Source organism: Vipera berus, assembly GCF_964194415.1.
Source record: "Vipera berus genome assembly, chromosome: 8".
Classification (NCBI taxonomy): domain Eukaryota; kingdom Metazoa; phylum Chordata; class Lepidosauria; order Squamata; family Viperidae; genus Vipera; species Vipera berus.
In genome coordinates, this window is record NC_138211.1 from 21890658 (window position 1) to 21914660 (window position 24003).

At 46.6% G+C, this 24003-nt stretch overlaps 2 protein-coding genes across 3 annotated transcripts in view; one reads left to right on the forward strand and one right to left on the reverse strand.

The window, feature by feature from the left end:
• SNRNP200 (small nuclear ribonucleoprotein U5 subunit 200) overlaps nt 1–8109 on the forward strand; it is a 46325-nt gene extending 38216 nt beyond the window's left edge. The window contains exons 35-45 of the mRNA XM_081333680.1: nt 33–141; nt 982–1090; nt 1810–1999; nt 2150–2314; nt 2421–2542; nt 2983–3126; nt 3276–3452; nt 4221–4381; nt 5805–5886; nt 6014–6106; nt 7622–8109. Coding sequence (XP_081189806.1) covers nt 33–141; nt 982–1090; nt 1810–1999; nt 2150–2314; nt 2421–2542; nt 2983–3126; nt 3276–3452; nt 4221–4381; nt 5805–5886; nt 6014–6106; nt 7622–7765 — 1496 coding nt within the window. The 3' untranslated portion in view covers nt 7766–8109. The remainder of the gene's footprint in view (nt 1–32; nt 142–981; nt 1091–1809; nt 2000–2149; nt 2315–2420; nt 2543–2982; nt 3127–3275; nt 3453–4220; nt 4382–5804; nt 5887–6013; nt 6107–7621) is intronic.
• A 3417-nt stretch (nt 8110–11526) lies between these two features.
• CIAO1 (cytosolic iron-sulfur assembly component 1) lies at nt 11527–23794 on the reverse strand. 2 transcript variants are annotated; one of them, XM_081333681.1, is made up of 8 exons: nt 23576–23794; nt 22500–22678; nt 20201–20349; nt 18408–18519; nt 17376–17464; nt 16971–17172; nt 15116–15203; nt 11527–12216 (listed from the first exon to the last, which is right to left on the reverse strand). In XM_081333681.1, exons 2-8 carry the CDS (start codon nt 22636–22638, stop codon nt 11976–11978), a joined length of 1020 nt encoding a protein of 339 aa, XP_081189807.1. In that variant the 5' UTR covers nt 22639–22678; nt 23576–23794; the 3' UTR covers nt 11527–11975. The 2 variants fall into 2 exon arrangements, with proteins under 2 accessions (XP_081189807.1, XP_081189808.1); XM_081333682.1 differs by lacking the exon at nt 23576–23794 and having other exon boundaries at nt 22490–22551.
• Between the last annotated feature and the right edge of the window lie 209 nt (nt 23795–24003).

The following is a 24003-nucleotide window of genomic DNA, read 5'->3' on the forward strand; positions in this document are numbered from 1 at the left end:
TGGAGTGTTCCCTCTTTGTGGTTTGTTCTTAGGGGCCATCCAGGTGGTGGTGGCTTCCCGGAGCCTCTGTTGGGGAATGAATTTAGCAGCCCACCTGGTGATCATCATGGACACGCAGTACTACAATGGGAAGATCCATGCGTGAGTGAAGGGTGCCGGAAAAGGGTTGTCTGAAGCTGCCACTAAGCGGTTTGCAGTTTGGGGTGTGATGGGGAATTCAGAGGGAGTTAATTGGATTCACTTGGTGATTTTTTTAAATTTATTTTTTAATTTTTATTTATTTAATATCCTGCCTTTATTATCTTTATAAGTAACTCAAGGTGGCAAATATAGCCCACAAACCTTCCTCCCCTTATTTTTCCCAAAACAAAAAGGTGGGTTGGGCTGAGAGAGAGTGACTGGATCAAAATCACCCAGCTGGCTTTCATGGCTAAGGCAGAACTAGAACTCACAGCCTCCAACTTTCTAGCTTGTTGCCTTAACCACTATTCCAAACTGGCTCTCTTTTTCCCCCCAAAGAATCCTTAAAAGTTTGCTGCTGAAATCCGGGTCCAGTGAACTGGAAGTTGGTCTCCCTTCAGGTTGACAGTTCACTTAATTAAGATTAAAATACGGGCCCTTGTGCTTTACATCTTTATTATAATGTCCAGAGTGATTGCTGCAAGATTTAGAGTTGCCTCTGGGTGCAAATGCGATTTGACCTTTAAAATATTCACGTTGGAGTATGTGAAACATATGTAAAAATATGGATTCAGGGTTAATGCAGTTAAAGGTGCATGATCTCCTCTGTTCACAAAGAGGTCACAGAATGTAAGTGGGGCTTTCATTAATTAGTTGAAATCACAGCCGCTTTCTCTGTTTACTGCTGACCTTTGTCACGTACAGACATTAATTAACATCCTTCAATCCAACTAGATTCCAGTCCCTCCCCCAAACAGTTAACAAGATTCTTAACTGACTTAATTGTTCTCCTTGTGCCAGGTATGTGGACTATCCAATCTATGATGTTCTTCAGATGGTGGGCCGTGCTAACCGCCCATTGCAGGATGATGAGGGACGCTGTGTTATTATGTGCCAAGGGTCCAAGAAGGTGAGCAAAGGTGGGAAGCAGGTGGATTCTTCTGCTGCTTAGGAGCTAAGTAGGGCTCCTAGAACGTGGGATCCTTCTCGCTGGGAAGAGCTTTTAGTCTGGGTGGGCCCTCATGTTTTGCCAGCAGCTCGTAGGCAACGGACTGACCGAGCTCTTGTATATGAAGGGAGCATGTTGATCTCTGATTGATCCTTGTCCCCAGAGCCCAAGCAAGTTGCTTCCTTCTCTAGATAGACTTCCGATCGATCTGTTTTGAGGAAGTTCCAAGAGAACCAGTTCCTGATTGGGCCGTCCTTTAACCCGACCGTTGATTGGTTCTTTACATAGGTAGATTTCTGACTGACCTGCTTTTGAGAACCTCAAGAGACCCGGTTCCTGATTGGCTCGTCTTTGAGATAGGATAGTGCTAGATATTCTTTCTGATGCCGCTGTAGAATTTATTTATTTTTTTGCCACTTCAAGATTAAATAGCTCTTAATGTTAGGACATCAGACAACTAAATCGTGGTCATTCAGCCTGAACACTCATCGCTGCTTGACTGACACTGGCTGCAAAAGCCTGCACCCCTGGGATCCTTCATTGATTTTCCAGGATGCGTAGTGGCTTGATTTCCTTGGAGCAGATTCTCTTCCATTCTGCAGTCCTTTGCCCTGGAGCAGAACCTTAAGAAGCAGGCCGTTTTTCCCGTGCTAAATACCATTTTGGCTCTTCCCTTCAAGGATTTCTTCAAAAAGTTCCTCTACGAGCCTCTTCCTGTGGAGTCTCACCTTGACCACTGCATGCACGATCACTTCAATGCTGAAATTGTCACCAAGACCATTGAGAACAAGCAGGACGCCGTGGACTACCTCACCTGGACCTTCTTGTACCGCAGGATGACCCAGAACCCCAACTATTACAATCTGCAAGGTGAAAGGGGCGGTGTCCCAATACTATTTGTGGGTTTTTTGGGTTTTTTTTCCTGACTGTCTCCCCTGACCCGCTCCGGGCAGCTCCCGTACAGTTTCCCAGCCTTTTTCCAAATGTGCAGCTTCTGACTTGGATTTGTTCTCTGCCCAGGTGTGTCCCACCGGCATCTCTCTGATCACCTTTCCGAGTTAGTGGAACAAACTCTGAGTGATCTGGAACAGTCCAAGTGCATCAGTGTCGAAGACGAGATGGACGTGGCACCTCTGAATCTTGGGATGATTGCCGCTTATTATTACATCAACTACACCACCATCGGTAAGGAGCCTGGGGAAGAGGGGGGCCCGTGTCCCTTGCTGCCTCAGCCTGAGCTTGCAGCTTGGCATCTGATGGCCACTTCTCTTCCTCAAATTCTTCCCTCTAGAACTCTTCAGCATGTCCCTGAATGCCAAGACCAAAGTGAGAGGTCTGATTGAAATTATCTCCAATGCTGCAGAATATGAGAATATTCCTATCAGGCACCACGAGGACAATCTCTTGCGGCAGGTAAGGGAAGAATGATCTCCGTGCCAAGGGAAGTTCCTGGTTGCCTTACAAGTTTTCTGGGGTTGCTTGGTGAGTTACTTAGTCGTTACGCCTCTTATGGCCGGCCCACGGGGGGGGGGCTTTCCCTAACAAGGAAAGCCCTGGGGGTGGGGTGGGGGGCCTCAGGAGGGATTCTCTACTGCTCGGTGGTGAGATGGGCAGCGTATAAATTTAAGACCTCAGATAAGCTCACCAACAGAGAGGTGGCTGTGCATTTCTTGCAGAACCCCACCTGTTTTTCCCCCAGGGTATTTTTTGCCTAATCTCCTAAGCTCCCAATTTCAGTAGCTTCCATCCTCGTAAGCGGGGCATCGGTGGGCAGCACGTGGGGAGGGCAGCTCGCGCCAGTGTACAGTTGTGTTTGATGACTCAGAAGACTCCCGCTTCCCTTCCTTTTCCAGCTGGCCCAGAAAGTGCCCCACAAGCTGAATAACCCTAAGTTCAACGACCCCCACGTCAAAACCAACCTCCTTTTGCAAGCACACCTGTCACGGATGCAGTTAAGCGCAGAGCTCCAGTCAGACACCGAGGAGATTCTGAGCAAGGTGCAGAGCGGTGGGGGAGGACGGGTGGGGGGAAGAGGGGTGGGGGAACGGAAACATGCCCTGGGGCAGGAGTCTTGTCCAGCCGGGGAGCCAGCGGGGGCTTCTTCCTGCTGCACCTGGGGCACTAAGCCGATTCTGCCCCCGCCCAGGCCATCCGGCTGATCCAAGCCTGCGTCGACGTCCTCTCCAGCAACGGCTGGCTCAGCCCCGCCCTGGCTGCCATGGAGCTGGCCCAGATGGTCACGCAGGCCATGTGGTCGAAGGACTCCTACCTGAAGCAGCTGCCCCACTTCACCTCCGAACACATCAAGCGCTGCACGGAGAAGGTGAGGACTGACCCGCCCCCCCCCCCTTTTGGCGAGGTAGGAAGAGCAGCGAAGCAGCCCAGAAAAAGGGCAGGGGAGGTCCCGCCGACTGGGCACAGCGGGACACGGTTCACAGTGGAGGGCCCAGTTGCAATGAGAGTTTAAAAAAAAAAACAAAAAAAGGAACTTTTCACCAGCCCCATTTCTTTACAAGATTTATATCCGGCCTGCTTGAACAGCATTCTGGACTCCAGCTGTCTATTTTCCAGTGCCGAAGTTAGCAGGCAGCTTTCAGCTGCCTCTTGTCTTTCCTGGGGAAGGATTGAGAGCCAGGGAGGAGCCCAATTTGTGGAACATTGCTAGCTCTTTGTGGGGGGGGGGGCGTTTTGGGGAGCAGGTCCTCCCAAAGGGGAGCAATTCAAGATGCTCTAGCTTGGTCTGACCCCGAAGGAGGTCTCTTTTACCCAAAGTGCCATGAACCTCTTGCAGCCTGGAGAATTTATTCTCAGAAACTGCCTGACTGCTCCTAGAATGACAGGCGTGGGTGGGTGGGTGGGTGGGTGGTTCACCCTGCTTTCTTCCCTCCCTGCCGTTGCCAAAAACAGGTGGGCTTAAGAGTCATCCCACAGGTGGGACCTCAACAGCGCCTCCAGCTGATCCTCATCCATGGGTCAGCTGATCCTGAGTGCGGTGTGGGTGTCGGGGGCTCTTTGAATGACGCTGTAACCCGGCAGCTTTTCCCCTTGGGCTGCCATTCTCTGCTTATCCTCCACCTGCCGTTCTGCACAGGGAGTGGAGAGTGTGTTTGACATTATGGAGATGGAAGACGAGGACCGCAACGCCCTGCTTCAGCTCTCCGACGCCCAGATTGCAGACGTGGCTCGCTTCTGCAACCGCTACCCCAACATTGAACTCTCCTATGAGGTGGTGGAAAAGGACGGCATCCGCAGGTAAGACAGCCGGGGGAAGGCTGCAAGAGGACTTTGGTGATGTAGCTTGTAGTAGCAGTTTGCATTTTTTCTATTCTCGTTGCTTACGGATAGAGGCGAGTCTTGTTGAATGGGCTTTGCTGCTGGTGAGGAGAGACAGGTAGGGGAGAACAGGGCCTGAGGCTAAAGGAAGGGATTGGCTCTTCAGTTACAGAGTGAGCTACTTTGTCATTGGGTGAGTGGGTGGTGCAAGCTAAAGAATGACAAATTTGGTAACCAGCGTTGCAGCAATTTGTACTGAGGAACTATTATAGAACTTTTAAACTTAGTTTTAGAAGAACACGAAATGCTTTGGACTTTCTAAGATGCTCCCTAATAGTCATGCATTTTTTCAGGTTCTCCATTTTTTTTCCAAAATTAAGTTGGGCATTCAGAGGCTCTTTGTCTACCTTCAAATTGACAAACTTTCTGTGAGAGCTAGTTTGGTATAGTGGTTAAGGCATCAGGCTAGAAATTGGGAGACTGTGAGTTCTAGTTCTGTCTTAGGCACAAAGCCAGCTGGGTAGCCTAGGAAGCAGGTAACAGCAAACCACTTTGGAAAACCTTGTCAAGAAAACTGCAGGGATGTCCAGGCAGTCCCTGGGAGTCAAGACTGACTTGAAGGCACCAACAAAAAAAAAATCTATGGGACAGAATTCCATGCTGGAAACCGCCAAGGTTTTAGCACTCTGTGTTGTGATTCAGTGTCAGCCTATGCTCCCAGCAGCTGAGTCTGAAGAATCGGAGGAGGAGGAGGAGGAGGAGGGGTTTGGAGAGCCTTCGGTGTCAGAGGGAGGCTCTGATGCACTTCAGGACTCTCAGCCTGGCCCCTCCAGTCGTGTTCCTCATGAGGCTCAGCTATGTGAGTACGAGGTGTCGGACTCAGAGGAGTCACAGCTGAATCTGTTCAGAGACGCTAGAAGCAGAAGGCAATCCACCAGGGCAGAGAAAATCAATGAGGCAACTCAGTGAGAGGAGGAGAAGGCAGTGAGAAGCCACGCCTTGGGACTGATAATAAAAGGGGAAGGTGTGGGCGGGGCTGGTTGCTGAAGGCAACCGTTTGGAGACTTTCTAAGGGAATCCTGGTCTGTTCTTGCTACTTCTGTTTAACTCTTGTTTGTTCACTTTTGTTTGATGCTTTGAATCATTTATTGAAGAAAATATTCTCCTGCTTTTTTGTTTGAAAGACTTTATTATTTGAAATAGATTTGGGTTGGGTTTTTTCCAACCTGTTGATTGTTAAAAGGAAAAAGGGGTTGTCCCTGACACACAAACAGGGCCGGTCGTAGGCTGGAACAGAACACTCTGTGGATTCCTCAGCCTCTTGCCTGTAGTGGACTGGGAAGGGAGTAAAGGCTAAACAGTTCTGGGGAAACGTGCGAGTCTACTCTCTTTGTTTCTCCAGTGGAGGACCTGTGGTTGTGCTGGTGCAGTTGGAGCGAGAGGAGGAAGTGACCGGGCCAGTGATTGCCCCGTTGTTCCCACAGGTAAGTAGAGTCCTGGGAGAAAGATTCTGGGAAGCCTACGGCCGATTCAGCTTCTGGAAGAGGCCAAGGGCCTGTTGGGGCCGAGAACACACTTTGCGTGCCCCACTTTGCTGCTTCTTTCCTGCAGAAACGCGAGGAAGGCTGGTGGGTGGTGATTGGTGACTCCAAATCCAACAGCCTCATTTCCATCAAGCGACTGACGCTGCAGCAGAAGGCCAAGGTGAGACCAGCAGTGCTTGCAGAGAGGGCAAAAGGCAGAGGCGCTTTGAAGACGTGGGGAACCAGCATCTCTCTCTTCGCCTTGCTACGTTCTCCTTCCCTTAAAACCTTTCGATACTCTTTTGATACACGTCTTGCACAGGTGTAAGCTTAAAAGCCAGGGCATTCTAGGGAGCGTGGTAGGACGTTAGTGGTGAGCCTTGGTGGTCAGGAGGCCGAGCAGTTGAAGACCAGCGTTAGGCAGGATTTTCAGTATTTATGTTAAAGGCTAATCTTGACTATCAAAGCAAGCTTTTTGAACAATATATGCTTGTGATCAGGGAAAGGCCAATCTTACTCAAGGGCCATTGGAATTTTTTCCAGTGCTTTTTTCAGTAATGCTGATGCTTTGGAATAACAGTAGAAAACCAGGGAAGGAAATTGGTGGAGGAACAAGAAGGAAGAAGATGGGCTAGACTTTACATTTACAGACCTTTTCTTCTGGAAGTGGTTTGCTGGACAGTGATAAGCTAAAATTCACAGGCTTATCAGACAGTGCAGACACACACACACACGCACACATGCACACACACAAACGAGCTTGTCACGAACAGGCCACACCCACATTCCACAATTTGAACGTTGTAACTGCCATACAAGTGTGTGTATCATTCAGCCCTTGCTCTGATGATGTCAACAGCGGTCGGCAGTTTGGCGGGTCAAATCCCAAGTGCCGCGTAGCAGAGTTGAGCGCCTGTTACTCGTCCCAGCTTCTGCCAACCTAGCAGTTTGAAAGCACGTAAAAATGCAAGTAGAAAAATAGGGACCACTACAGTGGGAAGGTAACAGCATTCCGTGCACCTTTGGCATCTAGTCATGCCGGCCACATGACCACGGAGACGTCCTCGGACAAGTGCTGGCTCTTCGGCTTTGAAACGGAGATGAGCACCGGCCCCTAGAGTCAGAAACGACTAGCATGCGTGTGCGGGGGAATCTTTACCTTTATATACACCACCAAATTCAGAGAGCAGCATCGTTTTTATCTTTACTAACTTCAGATATGTTTGTGTATACGTGTGTGTGTGTATGCGCATGCGCGCGCGCACACACACACACACACACACACACACACACCAGAAAACCACCAAATTCAGAGAGCATCAAGGACCCGTCAGTTCAACCTATTCACTTCTATTGAAACCAGGATTCTTTGAAGCTGAATTCTGTCCCCTGTGTCACTTTTTCCTGTCTCACATTCTGTAATGTCCATTGTCCTGCATGTGGGCTTGTAGGTTTTAAAAACATCTGGACTGAAATGTCAAGATGAAACCTTAAGAAGTTAAACAAAGCACGAAGTGCCCCTGATGTTGTTGTAGCTCTTAGCTGATTCAACCTGCCTGCTTTTCATGCTTTTCCCAAAGGGACACCAATCGCTTTGAGCTGTTTTTGCACTGTGAGCTTTTTGCAGGCAAACTCTCACCACATCAGTCCCTTGTGATCTGACTTGTTCTAAAAACCCTATTCTTATGCTATTTAGGTGAAACTGGATTTCGTGGCCCCGGCCACTGGGACGCACAACTACACACTCTACTTCATGAGCGATGCCTACATGGGCTGTGACCAGGAATATAAGTTCAGCGTGGATGTAAAGGAGGCAGAGAGTGACAGCGACTCCGACTGAGTGACACGCTGAACATCATCATCATCATCTGTGATGGACCCATAAAGCCATTGTGGACTCTCTTGGAGCAGATGGACCACCATAGGTGGTTGGGAAGGTGTTTTTGTATGTGTGCTGTAGATGTTCTCTGTCTTCTGGTTTCCTGCATCGTCTAAGCCTCAACCGACAGGCGTAGAAGGGATTTCCTTGTTTTGCGTTTCTTCCAGCATTTTGACCTTTTTCTTTTTTTTAAATTCAGCAAAACAAACAGTAGCTTTATGTACAATGTTTTGAGTAAATGAGCTGAATTGATAGTAGTTTTGAGATCCTGCTAATTTTCCAAAATAAAAACTTCCAGTAATTAACTCAGATCATCTTTTGAGGAGGGTAAGCAAGCGAAGGTGGTTATATTTGTTCAGCATACCTGTTGATGTCTTTTCAATATTCCCAATCCTCTGTACTACATGGATTTGCATTTGTCTTGAACATGTGTAATCTTTGCTATTCATTATCTGGTGTAAAGTTAGAATCCTTTTTTTTTTGGAATCTCAATTGCAGGAAACTAAATATAGTCTTGCCCTCCAGAGTAAAGTATTCCTCTCGGCAAGAAGGTCTAAGTAAAGAAGCTGCAGGCACCCCTTTTCAATCTTAACAAAATTATTCCCCTGGCTGCTTTTCATTAGCAAAAAAAACACAGTTCTCTGCAGATTTTGTAAGAGATTGTATATCTTCAGCATTCCATCTACATCAGTTTTAGCAGAATTCAAGTAAACCAAATAGGCAGGCTTTACAGTGCTGCTAAAAGCTGGCTCTCTTCCTGGTTTTTTGCCTGACTCTGACACAGGCATGTCAAACTTGCGACGTCACATGATGACGTCATGCAACGTATTGTGACTGTTTCCCCATTGGTGTGACGCACCCGGCCCGCGGGCCGGCAGTTTGACATGCCTGCTCTTAACAGCTCCTTAGTAATAAGAGAGTGAACAGATGCTGTTAGGGTTTGAAAAAAGCTGTTTGTAATACTTGGAAAGTGGCAAAATTCTATTAATGAATTCTAGGAAGCAAAGCATGTCAGGAAATTGAACAGCTATCAGATGAGAAACCATAAAGGTACAAGTGGAATAATCATTGAACTGTTTAGGATCCAGGAGAGGAGACACTCAGTGCTAACAGTGTCAACAGCCTTTACGGAACTACCGTATTTTTCGGACCATAAGATGCACTTTTTTTCCCAAAAGGGGGGGGGGGGAAACGAGGGTGCGTCTTATGGTCCGAAGGTGATCCGTATGGCCAGCCCCAACCTCTGCAAGTGGAGCACGAATCGGCACGTGTTGAGAAAGGCCGATCTCACGCTCCTGCACTCTCCCTCGCTTGGTTTCAGCTTCCCTTGCTACAAGAGAAAGCAGGCTGAAACGGAGCGAGGGAGATTGCCAGGAATGCGAATCGGCTGATCTCGCTCTGCTGCAATCTCCCTCGTTTCAGCCTGCTTTCTCTTGTAGCAAGGGAAGCTGAAACCGAGCAAGGGAGTTTGCAGGAGCGCGAGATCGGCCGATTCGCATTTCTGGCAATCTCCCTCGCTCCGTTTCAGCTTGCTTTCTGCAAGAGAAAGCCGGGCCGCAGGGCCGCCTCCGCGGGTACTGCTCTAATGCAGAGAGGGAAGGACAAAGAGGGAGGGAAGGAAGGAAGGAAGGAAGGAAGGAAGGAAGGAAGGAAGGAAGGAAGGAAGGAAGGGACAATGGGAGAGGGAGGGAGAGAGAGAAAGAGAGAGAAGGAGAAAGAGGGAGGGAGAGAAAGGAGAAAGAAAGGGAGAGAAATAGAGGGAGAGAGAGGGAGAGGGAAAGAGGGAGAGAAAGAGAAGGAGAAAGAAAGGGAGGGAAATAGAGGGAGAGAGAGAAAGGGAGAAATAGAGGGAAAAAGAAAAATAGGGAGAGAAAGGGAGATGGAGAGAAAGGGAGAGAGAGAGAGGAGAGAGAGAAATTAAATTAGTAACATGATTATTAAGTGAATGGTTTCCCCACTAACTTTGCTTCTCAGAAGGTTGCAAAAGGCGATCACATGACCCTGGAACAATGTGACCATCATAAATATGAATTGATTGCCAAGCATCCGAATGTAAATCACATGACCCTGGGGATGCTGCAACAGTCATAAGTGTGAAAAATGGTCATAAGTCACTTTTTTCAGTGCCGTCGTAACTTTGAACAGACACTAAGTACACTACCTGTACTTTATCATTTCCCCCCCCCCTTTTTTTTGGTCAAGTTTTTGACACCTTGCTGGGCGACTGGTGGTACTCGGACATTGCCTTGTCCTAAAAGTGGTACAATGGATGAAAAGGTTGAAAAACCCTGTTTTAGTATACTGGTACTATTTGGTTCAGAATTTTTTTTTCTTGTTTGCCTGCTCTAAAAACTGGGTGCGTCTTATGGTCCGAAAAATACGGTACCTTATGTGGCTCAGGAAGTGGTACAGCTTCATGTATGTCTCTATGTCAAAGGAAGGTGGTGCCAGAGAAGGTGCAGATTACTCAGCCACCGCAGTAATTGATTGTGCAAATAGTTTTTCTTGCTACAAGGAACAGGCATCAGTGGAAGAAATGCTACGTGTTAAGGGGAACAAAAGATCATAGAACTAACTGCAAATGGGTATTTGAGAGACTCAAGAGGACTTCGTTAAATTACTTTTGCTTGATTGTTACAGCAAGGCTATTGGGCACATCTTTTTCTTCTGTGTTTAGATCCAACTTTAAACTGTCAGAATAAAGCCACCCTTTTGGCTTTGTCTGTGGCCGAAGATAAGTCATTATCAGTACACAACCAGCAGATAGCACTAGCATTAGCATAACGCTTCATAGTGCTTTGCAGCCCTTTCTAAGCAGTTTACAACGTCAGTACGTTGCCCCCAACAATCTGGGTCCTCATTTTACTGACCTCGGAAGGACGGAAGGTTGAGTCAACCTTGAGCCGGTCAGAATCGAACTCCTGGCAGCGGGTAGTAAATTAGCCTGCAGTACTGCCCTCTAACCACTGTGCCACCACGGGGCGGGCTCTGCGTCTCTCCACATTCACATAGCGTGTTCTTTTTCCATCAAGAGCTTTCACTGGAGCATATTTGTTTCACATTTAAGCACTCCCAACTCATCCCTTCAGGTCAGGTGTGGAACATACGAAAGCTATATGATTATTCTGATCCTGGGGAAGCAAGCTGAATCAACGTGTCTGGAGAAACTGGGGGGATCCCTAATACATTTTTTCCACTGCCAGGAGTTTCAAGAGGAGGAAGGAGTGAAGCAGAAATCTGCACTGTGATTTTCTGTACTTGTCTTCCTGCTGGAAAGATGGGTTTGCAGGAAATGCAACGTCAGCAATGCTTGGGGAAAAAAAAAATGATTGGCACTGTGCGTAGCTACATTTCAATGAATGAGAAAGAACAAGGATTTATTTGGATGATAGGTGGAGAAAATGATGAGAAATGTGGCCTATAGAATGAAGAATTTGATTAGAGATGGTTGCTCTTAAAAACGAAATGGGAAGAGGATTGTAGAGAAAAAACACGTGCCTATCGTAAATGGATTTTTTTCCCCTGAAGTAGACAATCCTTCGCAAAAAACTTGTACATCTGAAAGCCTACGCCAATCCTAGTCTTTGAAATTCCCTTCCCAGCTTTCCCCAGCCCCGGTTGCCTTCGTTTTCCCCAGACGTACGGAGAAATCGTCTTTCCTAGCCACTCGAGCACAAGTTGGGGAAGCTGTAGTTTAATAAAGGGAGTCAAGATGAACAACAGCAGATGTTATATTTTATTCATTTTATAGATGTCAAAATAACGGCTCCTTTCCCTTCATAACACCCCACCGGACATCTTTTAGGAGACTGGTTTTGTTAAGTAGAAACCAACATTTAAAGCCTATCATTTCGCTTCCTGAAGCCAGCATAGAAAGGATAAGAAAGCTTTCCAAGGTTCACTTCAGGCCAACCGTGGAAATCCAGCTTCAGTGCATTCTGCCCTGGCAATAACCTAGATCCATGCCAAAGAACAACCAGATGCCCTCTCAGTTAAATCCAGTGTTTCCCTTCTAGACAGTAATTCTCACTTGGGGAACTTGCAGTTCTTCTGAAAGGATGGAGACAACTACAGCACAGTTGAATCAATTTGTAGGATGTTTAGTTGCCTTTTCTGGAGGATCTAGTCCTTGTGAACCCCACCCCACCCCTTCCCGGAAACAACGATGTCTTCAGCAAATCTCTGGACGCTGATATTTCCAGAAAGCCATTTCTCCATCGTCACTGCATGAAGCCAGCAACCCGGGCTCCTTGGGGTTCCAGGCAACACAGTTCACATCCTGAGAATGGGCTTGGGCCATGTGTGCGGTCAAGGAGAAGGTGGGCTGATGAGGGTCCGAAAGAGGCTCTTCCTCAAACACCCGGATGGCGTCGTCACCGCAAGCGGTGGCTAAGGCACCCGTCAGGTGGCACCTGCCAAGAATTGGGAAAAATAAAAACAATTCTAGCACAAGACTGATTCAGGACATACTGGGGCATTTTTAAAGAGAAGCTAGTAATAATAATAAAAAAGCTCCCTTTTTATGATCCTGTAATCCCTTAATTCGGGGTAGAGTCGAGGCGACTGAATGGAGCTGAGCGTTTGCTGGCCGGATGCCCTTCCTGATGCCTCTGTGGAGTTTGCAGCAGATGGGCTTTCTTGGCGCCCTAGGAGAGAAATATCTGCCACCGCCTGGGATTGAACTCTCAACTTTCCAAGTGGGAGGTGAGCGTCTTCGCCACGAGGCCATCAAGCCACTCTAATACACAGTGATAACCATTTTGGAAACTTCAAAAGCTGCTGGAGCTATTCTGCTAGTCACAGATGAATTACTTTGTTCTTCAAAAAAAAAAAGAGTCTTGCCTTAGAACAGAGGTCCCCCGACTTTGGCAACTTTAAGACCTGTGGACTTCAACTCCCAGAATTCCCTAGCCAGCCATGGCTGGCTGGGGAATTCTGGGAATTGAAGTCCACAGGTCTTAAAGTTGCCAAGGTTGGGGACCCCTGCCTTAGAATGTTGGTGGGAGCAACCCTGAATGGCAATTTTATCAATAGAAACTGGGAACAGATGGATATTTTTTTTCAACCACTTCCCCCAAGATTTCCTGTTTGGTCTAGTCAGGGTTAAGAAGCCAGGCGAGGAAGCAAGGAATCACAAGTTCCAAGTCCTGCTTTAGCCATGAACGCCAGCGGAATGATCTCGGGTCAGTCCCTCTCATCTCAGCCCAACTTACCTAACAGGGTTGTTGTGGGGAAAAAGAGGAGGAGGAGGAAGGTGTGTTATTTGTAAAAATAACAAAGGTGGGACATAATCAAATAAATCAATTTCCTCCCATTTCTGCTCAAAGTCTCCTACCTGAAGGGTTCTGCAGGTGAAAAGAGGAGCCCGAAACAGTGACCCCGAGAGGTCCTTGGTGCTCTCCGGGCTTATTTTTTTTGCAGACGTTTCATCACCCAAACTAGGTAGCATCAGGGCTTTTTTTCTCAGAACGTTCAGAACGGAGTTCCGGCACCTTTTTTGGATAGAACCTTATAGGGTAGACAAGGCGGGTTGTATGACGTGTGTGAGTTCCGGCACCTTTTTCTTTTGCAAAAAAAGCACTGGGTAGCATCATCAAGTGCACTGATAACGTTACCTTGCTTGGGTCACGAAACGTCTGCGAGAAAACGAGCAAGTCCAGAGAGCACCAAGGACCCCTCGTGTCAACCCTGAGCTACAAATATTCTCCTTCATTAATACAGTGATCCTATCAGTTTTTCCTCAGAATAATCATTTGGGAGAGGAGTTGTGCGAAATCATTTTAGGTGATAAAAATAAAGTTACCAAGTACAAATAAATGGGCAGTGGCTGCAAGATGGAGCGCAGGAAAGTCTGGATGCTTTTGAATGGTAGCCTTCCCTGTTTAGTTACTGAGTGGTCTCCATCAATAGATCATTTTTAAGAAGAGACTGGAAAGTCACTTATCTGAAATGGTATAGGTTCTCCTGCTCGAGCAGGGGGCTGGACTAGAAGACCTCCAAGGCCCCTTCCAGTTCTATTCTATTCTATTCTATTCTATTCTATTCTATTCTATTCTATTCTATTCTATTCTATTCTATTCTATTCTATTCTATTCTATTCTTTATTTCCTATTCTATTCTATTCTATTCTATTCTATTCTATTCTATTCTATTCTATTCTATTCTATTCTATTCTATTCTATTCTATTCTATTCTATTCTATTCTATTCTATTCATTCTAATTCTAATTCTAATTCTATTCCATTCTCCATTCTATTCTATTCTTAGTCCACTCCAGTCCATTCTCTGTTTCTCCATCCCAGGTTCCCCCACTGACCCCTCCCCCTTTCTTTTCCCAGGGCACTTTCCCTTCACTCCAGCATTAATCAGAACAGAGCTGGAAGAGACCTTAGAGGTCTTCTAGTCCAACCCACTGCTCAAGCAGGTGGCCCTATGCAATTTGAGACAACTGGCTTAAAACCCACCACTTACCCCTCCCCCCCCTCCCCGTGATTTCTGTTAGGAGGATGGGCAGAATGTGTGGTTAATATTTACAGGGAAAAAGTACCGTTAATTTTATAACTGGGATACCTTATTCCTCAAGTCATTGCTTTTAATCAATGGTTACTTAGCTTCGTTTTTGTTGCAGAACTATCCTTAGAACGTGGCTTGCAAGTTTACACGTGCAGCTATTCTTTTCTTTGCATTGGTGAGCCTTGGTGGAGCAGTGGGCTAATGCCTCCTTCAGTAACACCAGCTGCCTGCAATTAGTGCAGGTTCGCATCCCACCAGGCTCAAGGTTGACTCAGCCTTCCATCCTTCCGAGGTAGGTAAAATGAGGACCCAGATTGTTGGGGGCAATTAAGCTGACTTTGTAATAATGCCACTTGGGGTGTGTGTGAAAGCCCTAATAAGCAGGCATATACATAGAATGAAGGCTACTGCTAAGCTTGTAAGCCGCCCTGAGTCTTCGGAGAAGGGCGGGATATAAATGGAATTTAAAAAAAATTGGTGAGGAAGGCTAAGGGGTAAAATTAAGTGTCTTAAGACAACTATAAAATAGTAACTAAAATATCTTTATCCGAAGGGTTTCCCCTCCTTACAAACTGGCAGAGTTTGGCTTTCATTGTTGGAATCAGGAACAGTCACAAACCCCAATGTTCTACAGTGGGAAACCGCCTTCATGTACCCACGTTTTTCTGTAGAGAAGCACTTACGGTATGTTCCTCCTTGATCCACAATGGTGCAACTTACAAAACACCCTCACAAGAACCAGTTGTTGAGACGGATCTCAGATTGTCCTGGGATATTGAGGGAAGGATTTCTACTTACCAGGCCACGTCATAGACAGTCCGGGTATGGAAACCAGAGAGGGTGCAAACACACTTCCAAACAGGATCGGTATCACCACAGGCCACCCCTGAAACACACACGAGAGCTCCTTAAGATGCGCTCTCTTGGATCTGCTGCAGGAGCTTCAGGCCTCTTGGGAAAAGGGGAGATTTAAATTGCGAAGGTCCAACCGAGGGTTTGGGAGTTGAGGGAAGAGTACAGAAAATATGAATGGATGGGAGGGGGATTCGGTGTCCCCTGGCTGTCCCTTAAGTGATCCAGCACTTGGCCCAGAAGCTTACTCAGATACAGATATATATAACATCTTTCCTCAATGAATTGTGGAGGTGGAACAGTGAGCAGCTACTTCTTGTGTCGCCCACTGTGTGGATGGAATCCTGCACTGTGCACTATGGCAGGCTGCCTTTGTAGATGACCTGAAAGCTACAGCTGGTAGAAAATGAAGGGAATAAATAGAAGTTTAAGACTGTTAGGCCCTAATTGCCCGCAGATCGCCCTGATCCTGTACAGCCGCTTCTCTTAAGTCCTCCATGGGCATCCAATCCTGCCACAGGGATCTGTAACATCAAAAGCCTGCTCTACTTTGTCCCAATAAATTGCTGTGGGCATTGAAACAGGCCGCCTCCTCTGACGACTTAGGAGAAAAATTAAAGAACATACCTTTTTGCCCAAGACTTGTAAAGGTGTTCCCATTGAACTTTAAATTATTTTTTATGATTTGATGCAATAGATGTACGAGGGCAATTCGGAAATAAACCTCCGTGTGGTTATCAATGGCAGACACGCACAGATACAGACACTTGTATTATACACATTAGAAAACGTACAACATTGCTTTTCGACATAATCGCCATTCAAACTGAGGCGCCTGTCATAGCGTCTTACAAGGGTTGAAATTCCTTCTGCAAAAAAAAAAAAAATCTCCCACCTGGGAATGAAGCCACCCTGTGACAGCAGCATGAAGCGCATTGTCATCGTCGAGGTGGTGCGAGGCAAGCCACTGTTTCATTTTTTAAAAAACGGTGCATTTTCAACTGACCTAGCGAACGGGTCAACTGCAACACAATCTTCTCCTTCCACCTCTCACTGCCTACTGAACTACTGCGCACGGCGCCGCAGGACGGGGGTCGCTATCCCAGCCTATTTCTTGCATGGAGGTTTATTTCCGAATTGCCCTCATACGTTGGCACCTGCTGGAATAGGAGGCTTGTAAATCTGCAAATGGACAACTTCCTCAGGACAAGCATTACAGCTTGGAATTAATGTCCTTCAGGTGTTCGGGAAGTCTTTTAACAGCCACAATCGCACGCTGGGCGGAGTTTGTGGAAATTACCCTCCAAGCCACACTGAGGGCACCAAGGCGGCCTGCCCCCATTTACAAGGCAACTGCCCGACTATCACAGAAATGGGACTGCCTTTTTGAATTGTCTGCACCAAAGCCTTTAAAATCAGCATCAGTCACATCTTTCCGGTGCTGCAATAATGAAAAGCACTGACAGTTAAATCCGGCAGAGGAGGCATGCTGCGGATCCCGCCAATCAAAGCCCAGCCCTTTGGAACATCTTGTGGCCTTCTGCAAGAGCCGAAAGACCTGCAGCCTCGTGGTGGATGAAGTAATATTAGATTCCCCCCTCCGACCCTGTGCATTTTGCTTCCCTCCCTCCCATCTTTTAATCATAGTTGTGTATTTTTATTGTTATGTTGCAATGTTGTGAGCCGCCCAGGGACATCTCGTGGCAAGATGGATGGCAAATAAATTTAATAAATAAATATAAACAAATAAACAGTTATATCCCTTGTAACATAACGCAGGGCACGGTGCCGTGCCACCCACCTTGCTCGTGGCCTGGCTTGAACTGGTGCCAAATTCGCACGGTCTTGTCATCACTACAGGAAGCCAGCCTTTCTCCACTCTGATCAAAAGCCAAGCTCCACACCGTGGACTCGTGTCCTTCCAAGGTGCTGAAGCACACCCAGTCGTCTTCCTCCTCCCGATACAGCTTGACGGTGTCGTCGTAACTGGCAGATGCCAGCAGCTGTGGCAGGAGAAAACCCCAAGAGGGAGGCCCAAATCAGCGTCAGCAGAAGAACGGCAAGATTTGCAGCCTGCAGGGCCACATGGAAAATGCCCATTTACAGAGAATCTCTGCATTTGTCTTGCAAAAATAATCCCCGAGCTGTTGCAGCAATGCCAAAGGAGAGCTCTCCACCCCACCCCAAAGAAGAAAGCCAGGCTCACCTCTTGGTTAGGATGCCAGACAACATGCTTGACATCCTGTGTGTGGGAATTCAAGACACTCATGCACTCGTACTCGTCCTCTTCGTCCACTGTAACAGAGAAGGGGGGGGGGGAAATGTGATAAAAATTGAATAATAAAAATAGAAATCACCATCACTCAGCTTAGAACAGTTTACATCTAATGACGATACTTTTGACACTATTACACATCTGCCTCTGCCTATCCCAGGTCCTTGAGCAGGACTCGACGGGGACAAAAATGGTAAGTCCAGTCCGAACATCAGGCTGTATGACAAACCATAATAATAATAATAATAATATCACTGGCAGTGACAAATTCCCCATCAGTCAATTGCAAAAGGCAGCCGTACTCAAAACAGCTTACGTCTTGCCACAATCTCTCTAGCAATATCAAACAACCACATCAGCTTATCCCAGATCCCTGGGAAGGACTTGATAGGCAGAGAAAAATGCCAAATCTGGTCTGAACATCTGGCTGACTGTGCAACGAACTATAAGAATAATTTGGCAGAGAATGTGAAAAGATGGAAACACATCCTCCTAGCCACTCCATGGATTTACAACAAAAAACACTCAACATATTAACCTATTGAGAAGTTCCATTTTCTTTATTATAGAAAGACAGTTCCTGGCGCCGTAGGTCGCCTTCTGTTGCTTTTCGACAGCGTCCTCAATGTTATTATTTTAAAAAGATTTAAAAAATCTATCAGCCTGACTTACATGACTCTCTCTGCCGTTCTCAGAAAGTAGTCCTTCCCTTCTAGACACCCACCTCGTAAAATCAGAAGCCACAGCAGCACCATGCCCTGTGGGGCTGCGATGACCCAGGTTCACTGATTTACTTTTGGGTCCCATGGGAGCGGGGTTCTGATTAGCCATGCTTATCCTGCCAGCCACTGTGTGAAAGCACCATCACAGGTTCTGAAAATCCCAATTCTGCCCCCCACCCCCGACCCACCCCCAGCGCCAAAGGGTTGATTGCCTCCCATGATTCTCCAAGCTCTCGCTCACCTTCCCAAACCCAGACGCTTTTGTCTCGGCTGCAGGTAGCCAGGAGACTGCCAGACGGGGCCCAGGCTACAGACTTCACCTCGTTTTCGTGGCCCTCCAGGGTCGCTGCACACTGGTGGAGAAAGAGAGGGGGTGTTTCTTACGGGAAGGGCAACCGGCAATCCGCCACCACAAAAAGGAATGGCCAATGGCAGCGCAGTGTAGATGACCAGGAGGAGCCTGAAAGCGGTGGTGGTGTCAAACGCACCATCAGTTTGGAGTTGCCACGCTCCCACAAGATGCCTAAGTCTGCCCCACCCCCGGGGAACTCTGTTGACTTTTATCTACCCGTTAGTACAGGTACTCCTCAACGTATGAGTACAGCTGAGCTCAAATTTTCTGCTGCTGTGAGTTTTGCCCTATTTTACTGCCTTGCTTGCCCCAGTTGTTAAGTGATGTGAATCTGGCTTCCCCCCAATGACTTTGCTTGCCAGAAGGTCGCAAAAGGGAATCTCGGGACACTGCGACTGTCGTAAATGCGAGTCAGTTGCCAAGCATCTCAATTTTGATCACGTGACCCCGGGGGAAATGCTGCAACGGTTGTAAGTGTGGGAAACAGTCATAAATCACTTTTTTCTGTGCTGTTATAACTTCCAATGGTCACTAAACAAATCATTGTAAGTTGAGGACTACCTGTCATTCAGATTCTTGTGTATAGATAGACAGATAGACAGTTGGAATAAGTGTTTAGTACTTTGAACTCAACACCTGTTCCTGGTTACCTCCACTTGACAGGCTGGTCTTCTGGATAACCGAGCTCTTTTTGACATTAATGTTGATTGCCTTTTCTATGCATTTTTTATCTACTGAAATATTTAATCGTTCTGTTACGGTTCACCACCCTTAAGAATGAATGTAATATTTGTTGTTCTAACAAGATGAAAAATTTGACACGTGTCAAATTTTAGCAACATTGTAAACTGTGGGATGTAGCACTTCCATGTGTAAAATTACAGTCCAGAAATCCTTAGGGCTAAGACTGAATTGCATATCAGATTTACTTTTTAGACTGACTACAGTAATCAAAGCATATTCCCACAGGTTAATTAATCATGCTTCCATAGAGAGGTCAGAGAGCTTTTCCAAAAAGCAACTTATAAAAATCCTTGCAGCTGTTATCATACACAATGCCAATTCAGTGTATTTTGGAAGAAATATGTGGTTTGATGAAATGTAATAAAAATCTCAGTTGAAATGGAATTACAACTTTCAGTAATTGTTCCATTTTACAATAAATTAATTTCCCATTCACTTCATTTCCAGCATTTGGAGGGAAAAGAACTACTAATTTAAGCAAGCAAGACGAAAGTAATGCATTAACAATAACACAAGCTTAGAAAAGTTGTCTCTAAGTATGTTTAAAGTGACGATATTTTTTTCTCCATTGAGATTCTCACTGTTCCATCTTTTTAACTGTATTCCAATTTTGCATCCATGTAGTCATATACAATTTAAATTACTCAGTTCTGAACTGTATTTCTCTAGTGAACCATAAATTGCGCACAGTAAATATTTGTTATTATGAGGTGCAGCATTTTCAAATACAGTCATATTTTGTGTACATTCCCCCTTATTTTGTTGCTGCTTGTGGAGCTCAATTGAGAATATTGGAACCAAATGAATCGGGAAGAGCACGGCCTAACAACGGATTCAAGATACCTTAATTTTTTCCGGTTAAGAATAAAACCTTGCAATTTAAACAATTATCTCTCCATTGAGCACATTTGAATTAGAAGCCGCAAAGGGTGTTGTACCTCGAAATTGTCCTGGTTTTTTTTCCAAATGCAGGTGGTGGCATCAAAGCTGGCTGAAGCCAAGTAGTTCCCACAGGGGGACCAGGCCACCTTACGGATGGTCCTTTGATGCCCTTCATCCAGAGTCGACTTGCACATCCAGGCATCACCTGGCAAGAGAGAAAGCTGGCGATGTGGTTTGCAACATCCCTGCCTGATCTTGGCACCCCAAGACTAATCATATTAATCAAGTATCTTGCTTCCCTTGGGGGAGGGGCTGAGGAAAGAGGGCAGGGAGGAGTCTTATGTCTCTACTAACTGCAAAATTATCCATTTTGGAGGAGCAAGACATTAATGGCGGTTGAGATAAGGCTGGGAAATACCCATTAAACCAACCAATACAGTCCTCAGTTTGGGAGGCAGACAGTATGGTAAGCCACAAGGAAATGGGAGGGAAACAATGGTGTGTACATACATTAAAGCATGTTTTTTGGCATCGTATCTTTTTTGAACGCACCCAGAAATTTTAACATCCAATATGTGCTCAGGCACATAGGTCGTATCTTTTTTATATTATTATATTTATGTTTTTCCTGCCTTTATTATTTTCACAAATAATATATCCACCATTCTTTCCTCCTCCCATTTCCCCCACAATAACCAGGGCTTTTTTTCCCCTCATAGAACGCTCAGAACGGAGTTCCGGCACCTTTTTTGGATGGAACCTTGTAGGGTAGGCAAGGCGGGTTGTATGACGTGTGTGAGTTCCGGCACCTTTTTCTTTTGCAAAAAAAAAGCACTGAATAACTATCCCATGAGGTGGGTTGGGCTGAGAGAGAGTGACAGGCCCAAAGTCACCCAGGCGGCTTTCATAACTAGGGTGGGACTTGAACTCATGGCTTCTTGTTTTCTAGTCTGGTGGCTCAACTGGCTCTCTTATCTCATATCTTACCCAACTCCAAGAATCTATGCCTGAATCAGATAGCAAAACTGAGGGGGTCCTTGGAACTTTCTGAGGTTGTTTGTTTTCTTGCAGTTATTTCATTACCCAAACTAGGTAACATCATCCGCGCTGATGATCAGCACTTAGCACTGAGGTTACCTAGTTTGGGCAACGGGACGTCTGCAAGAAAACAAACAAGCTCAGACAGCAGCCAGGGCCCCTCATTTCAATCCTGAGCTACAAATATTCTCCCTTATAGATATCAAAAGTTCCTGCTTGTTCTTTTAAGAGATGCACCATGGACTCCTAGGAGCAGAACTTTCAGTTCCAAACCTAAATCCCAGAGATTGGTTGTTTGTTCATTAGGCTTTTCAACCTTTTCACCCATTGTACCACTTTTAGGATATGGCAACATCCGAGTACCACCAGTCGCCTAGCAAGGTGTCAAAAAGTTGATGATCCCCCCCAAAAAAGGAAAAAAGTGATGAAGTACAGGTAGTCCTCGACTTACAACAGTTCGCTTAGTGAATGTTTGAAGTTACAATGGCACTGAAAAAAGTGCCCCCCAAGCCACAGCCGAGCAAGACACCTGCCTGCCCACCCGGTGGCGCTCTTCCTCCTGTCTGAGGTTTTCATTGTTGTGAGCATTTTTGTTGAGGATTGGCAGCGGGGGTGGGGTGGGGGAGTGTTTGGTTTTTATTCTCCTCCCCCCCTCTGCTGGGTGGTTGCAGCAGGTTTTGGTCACTTCACATGACCCTGGGACACTGTGACCGTTGTAGATATGAATCAGTTGCCAAGCATCTGAATGTAAATCACAAGACCCTGGAGATGCTGCAACATTCCAGCTGATTGGCGCTTCTTCTGGGCTCAGCAGAAGTGCCAGGATCAGTGCGAAGCTCCAGCTGGATCCTGGCGCTGATCCTGGTGCTTCCACTGAGCCCTGACAGCCCTGCAGCTCCAGCTGTCTCTCGCTCAGGCTTGTGCGGTGCTGCCACCGGTTCAGCTCCCTCCCCCGCTACTTTTCTAGGATGTTCATGTACCACCTGCCAGGTGCTGATGTACCACAGGTGGTACCCGCACCACTGGTTGAAAAGCCCTGCATTAGGGGACTGCTGAGATCTGGATTCAAATAGGCAAAGAAAATTCAAGACATGGATAGGCACATACATTGCTCCTGCTCTTATCCTTACTCCTTAAATCAAACACGCTGCTGCACAAGGGAAGGAAAAGAGAGCTTCTTTTAAGGAGTTGGTGACAATAGCAACGAGTGCCTTCATGTTCCAATTTCCTTTTTCTTTTTCCAAATCTGGGCACCACACACACTCTGCATTCTCCCTTCCTGGAAATGTAAACACCAAGCTGACTACCTCAGCATACCTTCTTTTCCCCAGATGCGGATGCTACGGTCACCACCACAGGAAGCCAGAAGTGTCCCTGTAGGATTCCAGGCTAGGAACCAACAACGGGAATCCGGGTGTGCCTGGATGCGGGACAGGAGGGTCAAGGAGTCCTTCATCGGAACGCCAAGTGGTGACAACAGAACAGAACTTAAAAACCTGCCAACAGAAAAGGCTTTATTTCAACAGGAAGGCTTCATTTAATTCACAGGTCAGAGTGTTTCTTATTCCCGATTTCAACAAGGGCTTCCATGCTGTAATTCAAGAATCCCTCAAGCAAAAAGTGGACTGATAAGAATATTTGATGCCTTTGGACTGTGGTCTTGGAGTAGATTCCCAAGAATGCTGTGGACAACCAAGAAAACAAACCAAAGGCCTATCAAACAAATCACCCCATAGTTTTCACGACAGGCACAAATGATCAAGTTCAAATAATCCTACTTTGGGCTATTAAAGGCCCAGCTCTCTGGAGAAGGCTCTAAGGCTGGGAAAAGTGGAAGGAAAGAGGGAAAAAAAAGGATGGCGAGCCGTCCCAAGTTCTTGAGACTCGGGCAGCATGCACATTTAATAAACTACAGGTAGTCTTTGACTTACAATCATTTGTTTAGTGGCTGTTTGAAGTTACGACCGCACTGAAAAAAGTGAGTTATCACCATCTTTCACCGTTACAGCATCCCCATGGTCATCTGATCAAAACTCAGACCCTCGGCAACTGACTCGTATTTATGACGGCTGCATTGTCCCAGGGATCATGTGATCCCCTTTTGCGTCCTTCTGACAAACAAAGGCAATGGGGAAGCCAGATTCACTTAACAGCCGTGTTATTACCCTAACAACTGCAAAAAGTCACTTAAAAGCTGTGGCAGGAAAGATCGTAAAATGGGGGCAAAAACTCGCTTAAGAACTGTCTTGCTTATTTTGACTCAATCGTGGTCGTAAGTCGAGGACTACCTTGTATTGTTATTATTATCATCATCATCATCATCATGAAAATAACAGACTGCAATTTACAGCCCCGTTTTTCGCTCCCGCGGGAGTTTCGGCCTCAGCCCTCACCTGAGGTTCAGCTCAAGGCGGCCCCTGGCTGGGAAGTATGGGCTATGTGGTCAGGCGCTGCAGGGGCTGCCCGTACTTCCTTGTTATCAGGCTTGGAGCGAATAGCGTGGATGACCCTTGAACAGGCAGCACCGGAAGTCTCCTCACCGCTAAGGCTGCTGGGATTCGTAGTCTTTCTCTCCCCCCTTGTTTCCTTTGAGCACCGCTAAGAGCGCGGGGGGGGGGGTGTCTTCAAACTTGGCCCTTTTATGACTTGTGGACTTCAATTCCCAGAATTCCTTAGCCAGCACGGACCATATAAGCCAGGAGTCTTCTTCAAACCTGGCTCGTTTATGACCTGTGGACTTCAACTCCCAGAATTCCTCAGACAGGCACGCTGGCTGAGGATTTCTGGGAGTTGAAGTCCACAAGTCCTAAAAGGGCCAAGT